The sequence below is a fragment of the Coccinella septempunctata genome, chromosome 2 (assembly GCF_907165205.1).
Source record: "Coccinella septempunctata chromosome 2, icCocSept1.1, whole genome shotgun sequence".
Classification (NCBI taxonomy): domain Eukaryota; kingdom Metazoa; phylum Arthropoda; class Insecta; order Coleoptera; family Coccinellidae; genus Coccinella; species Coccinella septempunctata.
This window is the reverse complement of record NC_058190.1, coordinates 42,196,806-42,208,120: the sequence shown is the minus strand read 5'-3', so window position 1 is coordinate 42,208,120 and position 11,315 is coordinate 42,196,806. Positions and strand designations below refer to the sequence as shown.

The 11,315-nt window shown below is 35.7% G+C and overlaps 2 protein-coding genes across 2 annotated transcripts; one reads left to right on the top strand and one right to left on the bottom strand.

The window, feature by feature from the left end:
* Nucleotides 1-64: 64 nt before the first annotated feature.
* LOC123308650 (cuticle protein 7-like) lies at nucleotides 65-980 on the bottom strand. The gene is made up of 2 exons (XM_044891409.1): nucleotides 824-980; nucleotides 65-662 (listed from the first exon to the last, which is right to left on the bottom strand). The coding sequence occupies exons 1-2, from the start codon at nucleotides 950-952 to the stop codon at nucleotides 132-134; spliced, it is 660 nt and encodes a 219-aa protein (XP_044747344.1). The 5' UTR covers nucleotides 953-980; the 3' UTR covers nucleotides 65-131.
* Nucleotides 981-2,155: 1,175 nt separating this feature from the next.
* On the top strand, nucleotides 2,156-4,937 carry LOC123307161. Its single transcript, XM_044889378.1, has 2 exons — nucleotides 2,156-2,487; nucleotides 3,498-4,937. Exons 1-2 carry the CDS (start codon nucleotides 2,476-2,478, stop codon nucleotides 4,935-4,937), a joined length of 1,452 nt encoding a protein of 483 aa, XP_044745313.1. The 5' UTR covers nucleotides 2,156-2,475.
* The last annotated feature ends 6,378 nt before the right edge of the window (nucleotides 4,938-11,315 follow it).

The window sequence follows — 11,315 nt, the reverse complement described above, 5'->3', positions numbered from 1 at the left end:
CAGCTTAATGGATCAAATATTTAGTGGTGTGGTGAATTACAAAGGAAACATAAAAAAACTGAAGTACTTTTCAATTGATACTATCATTTATTATACAAATATACAGAGAGATTATCAACAGAAATATTCATTTAGTAGTGGTGGACGTTGTATCTGTTGAGGTAGGGGCTGTAGGGGTGGGAGTATGCAGCGTATGGTTGGACAGCGTAAGGGTTGGCGAATCCAGCGTAGTATTGGTTGTATGGATTGTAGGTTCTGTAGGCTGGAAGAGCAGAGACTTTGGTGACCAAAGGAGCGGTAGCAACTGGGGCGATAGCATGGAATGGAGCGACAACTGGCTTAACAACTTTAGTCACAACTGGAGAAGGGGCTGGGAGTGGAGCACCAGCTGGTTCTTTGTGTACAACGGCTTGGAAACCATTGAGGTCGTCAGCAGTGTATTCTACAATACGCCTGGTACCGTCAGCTTCAACCAAGGAGTAGCTACCACGTACTGCATCTCCTTCACGGCTTTCCTCTTGGTGTTTTTCATCTCCAGTGGTTGGGTCGTTGACTTGGTATTCGAAGTTGTAGTGGGCTGGAGCTTCGTGTTCAGCGATGAGCTGACCATTTGGCAACACAGCTGCTGAGGCAACAGCTACGAGAGCGAAGAAAGCGATGAGCTGAAAAACATAATACATATTTATAAATCCATAGAAGATTATGAACTCAGAAATTCAATAAAAGGGTTTGTCTCAAAAACATTGAAACTCTTGGATTATTCCTAAGAATAAGGAACGGTTAAGATTTCTTGGCTTTCATGTATAAAATTATTCATACTTACTTTGAAAGCCATGACGATGTTCAGAGTTCGAGATGAAGATCTGTACTGATTCCTGAAACATCCAGATCTGCTTTTTATATTGAAGAAATGAAGACGCCCCTCTGAATTAGTACAGGATTCGAAAAACATTAATTTTTAATGATTCGAAAGGTTAATGGGCATTCTTTGAATTATTCGAAGTAGGTATATCTTATTCTTGTGGGACGAGCAGGATGGGTCGAAGGAAATTAAAATTCGCGAGACCAGTTTATGTGCTTGTGTGACATTTTGTGATGAGTGGAAGAAGGTTGGCACATCCATTTCGTCCTGATCTATTTGTATATATGAATATCGTTTATGTATTTTTTATTCAGTTCGATCGAATTTATGTGATCGAGTTCCATATTGGTCTTGAAATATAGAACGAGTCTAGAAGTGATTTACTATACTCATTCTGTGTCTCACTAGTAAAGAATACTATTTCAGGAGCGAAGAATTTCATAAAAAATTTAATGATACCTACTCAAAAACTCACAAGCAGATTAACAAAAAATGAATATAAAAAAACAATTAATTCACCGTCACCAATAATCCTTAGATTATCGATAATCCTTAGATTATCCTCCCCACATTGCTCATTTTAAGGTGCTCTACATGATGAACACGAAAAAAATATAGGTTACCATTTGAAAAAATTAAGTTTTGACTGAACTTCTACATGAATTTTCAACTTTAATTTTTGAAGTCCCTGTATATCAGATTGCTCAAAGTAGGGATGTAACATATGATCCAATATGTTGACAAGAGCTGGGCAAATTTTGGTTTTGATGCATTCATTAGAAAACTAGTATCAGCTAGTTTAGTGAGAACCTACAACTGTCAAAATTTTAGGAAAAAGTCGAATATCTCAGAATCGGTGCTATATAAGAACATGGTTGTCATGCCAAAATTACCTTGAAATTTGACAAGGAATTAAAAAATGCAATAATATACAGGGTGTTTCATTTAAAATAAGAGAGTTAGAAAAACGGAGCAGCCTGTATTAAGGTGGGTTATAAAAAATAAAAGTTCAATGGATTACAAGACAAGTTTTGTATTTAACTTTTTCTTCTAGCTCTTTTAGTTCCCACAATATAGTATAGGGACACTTTAACTCGGACACCCTGTACAGCAAGACTGAATATTTGATTCATGTATAAAAAATTAATTTTCTCCCAAATATCCATTTCAATTCTTGAACATTGAAATTAACCAATTTACTAAAATAAGCCATAACTTTGACTCAGATTATGAAGTTCATACTTCAGAATAAGCCATTTAAAAAACGATCAATCTGATAATTTCCTAAAGTATCATTTCCAAAACGTCATTCTTGTTCCATTCACAATCAAATACTCCATTCAAGCGTGCTGGTGGTTCACATAAGAAAATTTCATCTTTCTGCAACACTTGCTGGGGATAATAAGGATTATGTCATCATGGAACAGATAAATTTCGAGAGGTGTATTTCTGTTTCGATAGGCTATTGTTAAATTTGTGGAACAATGACGAATTTACATACTCTCTAGCGTGGATTTGTGGGAGAACAACATTATGAGTTCTTCATTTTATATCATCATCGTATAAAGTTGCATCCATTTTTGGGGATTGTACAGATCCAGTTCGTCTTCAATATGTATCGCACGGTGAGTTTTATTCAAAATTATTGTATGAAATCAGGTTTTATTTCAAGTCACACAGTAGTAACCAATTATCCCATCTTCATTCTTCAAAAAATTAATGGATTTAGATATTTTGATGGGCCTTTTAGTCTTTAAGACTTAGCCACGGTAATTTGTGCATAATTTTTTTTAGATTTTCAAGTATTTTCATTGTATATAGACGACAGTATTAGAAGTTCATACCATTACAAGAAAATATATGTATAATGCTGACAGTAGCGCATCAAAGGTAAGAAAGTTCCTTCTATGTACTCAAATTTCACTGAAAAATAAATTATGTAATTTCACAAATTGTTTTCCGAATATATTTCCAACATTAGTTAGAGATTCACACAAACTCGAAACACAAGGAATGAACAGAAAGAAATTGATTTTTTTTCAAACTTTGGTTGCTGTGTTATCTGAATATTCAGATTTGACTACATCAATGGAACATTAAAATCAATTGCAAAAGTATGAGAAATACCTTATTCCCTCTAGTTTTTTCTGCTCTTCTCGAATATCCTATCAAATTAAAGAAATTTCGATATACAGCATGTTTTTCTTGGGTTGGACTTTATTTATCAATTTTTCTACGCCGGACCTGAAGAAAAATTCAGTTACTATGCCAGTATGAAATAGTAGTTGCGGAGAATAAACTCACCAAATATTATTAAAATATATATGGTTGTTCGAAAGTTAAGGGTATCTGAAGAAATATCAAAATCAGTAAAACACTCTGTATCTGGATTATAAAGAGAGATAGATATCTACTTCAAATATAGGTTATTCTGATTCACATCAAGCTAAAAAAATTCAAATAAATTAACTGTTCAGTGATGAGGAGGTAAATATTTTGTGCCTCGTTTATTCGTTCACCGAAAAACATGATAAATGATTTTGAAAAAAAATTTATAGCGAATTCGAAAATTAATTTTTCATTAAATTTTCGTGGAAAAATGTATAATCAATGTTTTCCAATCTGTTAATTTCAGATCGCAGTCTCCCTATTAATAATCACCACACTATCCAGAGCTGAGGACTTCCTGAAGTGTTCTGCGGTCGGGAAATCAAACGAGAAATGCGTCAAAGACTTCTATCCAGATCAAGAAGCCCAAGAAAGCAACCTTCTGAGTGCCTATGAGAACGAGCAACCCCACGAAGAAATTCCAGCAGGACAACCACCACCACCATTCCATCCAGGACACACTGCCCCATCCCTCCAATATTCTGAACAAAATCAGTTCATCCAAGGTCGGGAATATGATTACGGTTATTCAGTAAACGATGAGACTACAGGAGATCAGAAATTCCACAGGGAATCCAGGCATGATAATGTTGTCCATGGAACTTACTCCTTGATCGAACCAGACGGTTCCAAAAGAACTGTTGTGTATACTGCGGATGATGTGCATGGCTTCAATGCTGTCGTGTACAGAGATGAAGTCAGTTCAGAGCACAATTACATAGGAAACAGTCAGTCAGTTCCAATTAGTTCAGGCGAGGGCCAACAGTATTCTAATTCTTTAAATGAGAACCTTAGTTATGACACAATCAGTCATCACTATGGACCAGGGAATGAGCCACTTTCAAACGATTTTGGAAATGGAAACGGTCAAGATTATAGATATCAGAATAATGCACCCAATTCACTAGAACCTACAAATGTACAAGATTCTGTATACCATCCAAATTCGTTCCCAACAATTTACGATCATAATTCGAATATTACACCTCAAAATATTCCAATAGTGGTTGATTCCCAGCCACAAACGAATTCTTACAGTCCAGAGCAGCTGAATTCCGAACTGGAAATATTGAATCATTTGGGAGGAGTTCTAGGCGAACAGAATTTTGTAAATTCTTTGGTCAAGGAAATCGACCAACTTCCTTCTCCTTCAAAAGGATCTGTGGATGTTAGCAACGAGAGGGAGAATAGTATAAATGTCTTTCCACAAGTCGCTGATGCTACAGTTAATCCGATAAGAATGCAATTACTTACAGAACTGGTTAATAAGCAAAACGCTATGTTTCTGGATTCAACTAGAAATAGTAACGAAGCTAAAGACGTAGTTGATATCATTCCCAACTCAGGTTTGGTTGAAGTTAACTCAACTGTGACACCCTCTACCATAACGACTGGTAATTTTGAACCACGACATAATCCTGAACATACATCCATAGCTGATGTTCGTCCTACCCCCTACCCTCATTTGAACTTTAACACACATACCTCTACCCCTTCAGCGGAAAGCTACGACCTGAAGTCTTCAACAGTTGTTGAGAGACCTCATGTCAGTGGACTCACAACCCCAGTTCCTATTACTTCTAATGTTTTTCCTGTAAGACTGAACAATTTGAATTTTGGTGAATTCCCTTTGTTAGCACATATCTCACCCTCATATTCAAGGAGGTACGCTCGTCATTATGCCTGAGGTGGTAAAAGTTACTAGCTATTTAAATGGTTGTATATTTATTTTTTTAATAAAACATAAGAAATCTTTACGAGATGTTTCAATACCCTCTAAGACATGAAGAATCAAAACTGTATTATTATAATTCAATGATCGTCAGTCAGTTTGGCGCAGAGAAGAATGATCGAAAAGTTGACGAAGTCTGATAAAGTGGGTCCTATTGACAAGGTTATTGTTGCAGAGATCTGTCAACTTTTTCATGAATATACAAAAGCAAACCAAAGGTTTATGTGTAAACCTTTAACCAAAGTAAAGCACCTCACTTGAAACTTTGGTTCGCTGAATCTATTCTGTCATCTGTGATAAGTATTTTGGTATTTATAGTTTATTTTCACAACAAACTCTTCTAGGTTTTATTTTTAAAGTATTCTTCAAATAACTAATTTCTCCTAAGAAGAATGCCTCTCTTCAGATTAGAGTCAGCATAATTCTTTGAAATATTTCAATTTTTATTCGTATGAATAGTTGCGGAAATATTTATGGTGCGATGTCTTGTCAAAAAATAGTGGGCCAAAAGAGAATCACTTTGTAATTCTCTTGATAATTTGTTTTGTCAAGAAGTGTTTCTTTTAGCAAAAAATACACTTATGACCTAATTTGTTCTAAATAAGCTATCGAAAATCAATTTTTCAATAGTATTATATGAATAACGAAAAGATTTAACCCCCTGCAATTATAGAGGAGCGCCACCAAAATTTTTGTTTGGTTGCCTTCTCGTTGCCATAGAATTTCTACTCAATTTCATTTTTGTCAGTTTTATGGTTTCTAAGAAAGAAATTAAAAAATTGCTTTTTAGGTGTAATCTTCAAGGGACTACCTGTAAGTAGAGGACTGCTGCTTTAATGACTTATGACACTAATTTTTCAAAGTATCACCCCCCACATTTTTTGGCAAATATTCATTTACACCCTGCATATTCAAAAAAATTCCTAATTCTAATAAATGTCCTCAAGTCATTGAAGTTGCTTCGTGAAATAATAATTATCAACGAAGAAAAAACATTCCTGGTGATCTTAAGTCACACTGATCACAAAATCCATGACATCCTTGAATCAGGATCAGCTCTCAGCGCCTTGATAATTCTACTCATTCAAGAAAACTTTCAAATCGAAGAGTGTGGAGCCTAGTTGCCCCTCAATCATGCAATTCCCAGTAGCACGCGATGTTTTATGGGTTGCCTTAAAATGCAAAGATAAATGATGTATAATACGATAGATAAATACTTATATGTTATATTCTTTGAATAATATGGACTCTTTGAAACTGACATCGTTATTCTCCTCAAATTAGAGGGAAACTGACTCCCTTTGCAAAAATTAAGAGTTAGACTCATGACTCATTTTTAAATCAATTGATATTGCAAAAATTACAACAGCTCCGATTTAAAAGCACCAAATTTACTTCAATTTTGAAGTATTCCTTTTTAACAAGGGTAAGTTTGTAAGTCAAGAATGTTCCTAAACCTCCTCGCTCATTTTCATTCAATGCCTTTGTTCCATATGGCAGAGTGGATAATCTAGGGATAGAGAGGTGACTTCAAAATTTTGTGGGTCGGACGAGTGAATGGAAGATGGTAGGGTAGAGCATAGAGCTCATCAGAATGAATCATGATGAGTTATCATAGTCCCAAGTCCAATGCAATTCATGTCATACATGATCTGAATTTTAAATTAAGGTAAATCTGGGTTCCTGGAATCAGAGGAAAACAGGAAACCACTAATACACTTGCCAGAAAGAGAGCACCCAAGAGTGTTCGAAGAAGAAGGAAACCGAAAGTGAAACACTATGGTGGAATCTTCTCACTCCAAAGAATTCCCTGTAAGATCCAAAAAGTGTTTGGAATAAGAATTAGAATAAGTTATGCCTCCTAACTGGCTTTCTCACAGGACATTATCCCCCAGAAAGCTTGATTAGAATGGGTTTATTTGACGAGTTTAGATTCTGTGAGGAAGAGGAAGAAACTTGTATGCACTTCATCACAAAGTGCTTCAGTATTGTAAGTCAACGAAAAAAATTCTTTGGACCAGAATATATTAGAAGAAACGAGGACTTAGCCTTCTGGAAGTCATCCCAGATAATGGAGATCATTGGAGCTCTGGAGGTCGAAGACAAGCTATAGATGGCGCACTGATGAAAACAGCTATGATGGGAACGCACAATAGACCTTAAGATCGCAGTGAACTCTAACTCTGTAACCCCCTTTTTAAACTAAAAACTAACTGAACCCCTCCAGATTTCCTAAACCTGGCACGCCAAATAATAATGCGGTAAAAACATTGTTTAAAACTTCCAGCCTCAGTCACGTATTATAATCCACACCCCCGATGCTTGTGAAACTGAAACAGCGCGTAGATTTCAAGAGATCATTATACCGGGCCCTGGAACAATGCAACCAGAAAGAGTAGAAAATCCGGGATACGACTGGAGCTGCCTGTGAGCTCTCAGACTACGGAAATAATAATTGATATGGTTTTACATTTTGTTGTATTTGTTCAGCGTGCAAGCAGCGTCCGTTTAACGGGTGTTTAGACGTGAAAAAGCCGAACACAAATTGCTGGGCGCAAAATAACGAACCTCGTCGGGACAATGTGGACTACGAATAACGAGATCAATTATTAACCGGCACGGAACGATGGAAAAGGCAAGAAACATGGAGTTTTCCATTCATCGGTACCGGGAAATTATTTCTAAAGTATGAATGGGATCGAAGTTTCACGACAGTCGAGCGATTTGGAACAGGCTTCGTTTGTGGAAAATTCGATATATCGGTTGGAAAACGGTGATTACGGCTTGATTATTTTCAAAATATACGGGGGTAATTCGTAAAGTCAAGGGAAGTGATGAATTATTGAATTTGTATTACAATCTGACTTGCAGTACCTGGACATTGATTTTTTTCCATTTTGTGATCGACAACATCTGTTATATCTGTACAAGGATATATTGAAAAATTCTCAGCCTACTATAGAACCAAACGAAATTTCAATGTCAAAATTTTTTATTAGTCAACATATTCCCCTCTTAATTGGACACATTTATTTCAGCGAACCTGCAACGTCTCTAGACCATTCAAAAAAAAATATTTCTTCTTGCTCTGGAAACCAGACCTCCACAGCTTTTATTACCTCCTCGTTGGAAGGAAATTTACGACCTTTTAAACTTTTTTTCAGTTGAGGAAAGCGATGATAGTCGGATGGAGCCAAATCTGGTAAATAAGGGGGATGTTCTAGTAATTCAAACACTTAATCACGAATTCTGCATGGCAACATGAGATCAGTGTGCAGGGGCGTTGTCCTGCAAAAACAAAACACCTTTGGATAGCTTTCCGCGTCTTTTCTCTTCAATTTTTTCCCGTAGAGTGGTCAGTAATGTCGAATAGTAATCTCCGGTTATTGTTCTACCATTATCCAAAAAATCAATCATGATTACTATATGGCAATCCCAAAAAACTGAAGCAAGAACTTTACCAGCAGATTTTTAGACACGAAACTTCTTAGGTCTTGGAGAACCAGAGTGTCGCCATTCCATCTATTGTTGCTTTGTTTCTGAATCGTAGAAATGTACCCAAGCCTCATCCAAAGCAACAATTCGGTTTGAGAAGTCTACATCGTTTTCAAATCGAACACAGATCCAACGCGATGCTTCTAGCCTTGCACGCTTTTGGTCAATATTCAAACATTTGGTGATCCATATTGCAGCAATTTTTCAATGTCCAAATTGACGTGAACTATAATATGATGAACGCGTTCGTATGAAAAATTCAGTGCTTCAGATATCCGTTTTAGCCCAATTCGACGGTCTGATAAAATCATGTCATGAACTGCATCGATATTTACGGGGACTGACACAAGAACTGGCCTTCCCAATCTGTCATCATCTTCAATGGAAAATTTACCTCTTTTGAAGCTTGCAGTCCAATTTTTCACGGTCGCATACGAAGGACATTGATCACCAAGGGTATTAAGCATATATTCATAAATCTGCTTACCTCTTAACCCTTTTAAATACAGGTACTTGATGATGGCTCGATACTCAAATTTTTCGAGATTTACAATTTCGGTAGACATCTTCTTTCTTTTAATTTATTGCGTAACTCTGGTTTACTTTTTTGACCTCAAACTTCACACTGACACTTCTAATGAGATATTGTTCGTTGCTGTGGTAACACTATTTTTTTATGCGTGGAACTGGTCTAGGCTAACTCGATATCAATACATCCTCGTAGCATGTGTATGAGATACAGTTTTAGCAGAGGTTAGCTTAACGGGCCAGTTTTAGAGTCGCGCATCTTTCAGAAAATTCTATTAAGTGATGCACAATCCGAAGAAGCAATTCTTCTAGTAATAAATCTGAAAACTACAGCGATCTCGAGGCAACCTTTCGGTCTTGACGAATTTTTAACTGACCCCATTTTTTGGGAATTTTTCGAAGGCTTTTTTTCCTAAATGCTTGAAGAACTCAGGGTCCTATAGACTTCCTTCATTCCTTGGAAGACCAGACCTAGTAGGAAGTTCCTCACTCAGGATTCTTGAAAGATGGATATATATTTCAAAGATGTGTTACCTCGCACTCCAATAAAAATATCGAAATTGAAAGATATTATAAAACGTCTGAATTTTTCAGCATTCAAATTTGTGTTGTTGTTCCCAGAATAAACTTTCATACACGCAGTAATTTCCTTACAATGGATGTGAACTTCTTATATGGACCGTGTAATTGTTCGATACCTTCCTGGGCCTCTTTTAATAAGATTGAGATCTGCAAGAGGGGGGGTATTCATTTCGGGTCTCTGTCAGCAGGGTAGGTAACTCAATATTATTATAGAATTGTCAGGGTTGCTGATAGGTTTCTTTCATACATAATAAAGGCAACCAATTAGGTATAATGTTTCGAAGACCACGCAAGAAAAGGATTTTATACAATGAAATCGAAATGTCATTCATTGTTTCGATACCCACTTCTGTGGTTTGACAACAGGCTGCTGGTCCTCAAGCATTCTTCATTGCTCTACTATTATTACTATGACATGATTTGAATGGTATCACGTTTATCTTTTGTGTCTTGTGGAAATCGAGGAGTTCGCTCAAAGCGATGTCTTGTATACTGAAAAGAGCAACAAAAGCTTCAGTGTGTGTAGGGATTTCATGATTATTTCAATGCAGGGAAAGTACTTGATAGGGTTATTCATGTAGGAGGTACATTTTAAGTCGTGTTCTATTCGCCTTCTATTTGTAGGTTAACACAATCTTAGTTTCATCACCTGAATCACTCGATTTTTGAAAGAACTCGATTTTCCCATAAAACAATCTTTGTGGAGTTGTTGTATATGTGTTAATTTGGTACAATAAGGGTGAAGGCATATTCGGAAAATTTTGAAAATAAAATTTTTAGCATCATTCAGAAGAATCATGTTTCAAGTTACAATATAATAATGACAGAATACATTTAATTTTAAATACGGTTTATTCAAACTACCAGGTTCTGGAAATATTAATTCATTTTTCTCAAATTTGACGTGGAGAATGATTGTTATAACACCTCGAAAATCTTCAGATTTAGTTTAAGGGTTTGAAACATTTTGTGTTGCGTCCCATCTAGAGGTCTACCAAAACAGGATGTTGTATTTGAAAAAATTGACTTTTTTTTTCAACTCCAATTTTCAGTCAATTTTGAATTTCTAATTCATTCTGACTCTTAGCCAAGAAGTAGAATCTTTAAAATATTCTCTATGAAACACTGTGACGTGGGTTTTATAAAAATTCATTCAAGACACTCTACGTCAAATTTGAGATGCCTAAAAGGATTAATAATCCAGAACCTTGTGGTTTCGGTATGAAGAAGTTCCAACAAACCGTAGTTAAAAGGGTATAGCCGGGTTTATATGGAAAATCTGCCCCCGCGCCTTTTTCGATTTAAACACAGGGGATCGATTTGACATCGAACAAAAATAATTCACCCCGATTTTCAGCTGTTTATCTCCAACGGTTTCCGAATTTTTCGAAAAAAACTGTTTTTTCAATTAAATTTTTTTTTCGACTAAAATTCAAAATTGGTTGATGGTGATTTTTTTTATCGTTTTCAGTAGTAAGAATAATAAGGAAGACATTTCATTATGACTCTCAGTTGAAAATCTTATTTTTGAGAGCAGATATAAAATAATAATATATTTTTTTTTATGTTATTTAAAAGTGTCAACCACGAAACTTTGTCAGAAAATGTCTTTCGTAGTTATCTAACCTCAAGAAATTTTTCATTTTTTTTGAAGTCGTGGAACATAATAGAAAAAAATAAAAACTATTTTTTTTTTCAAAATACTATGTTTCATGCATAGAAACACTT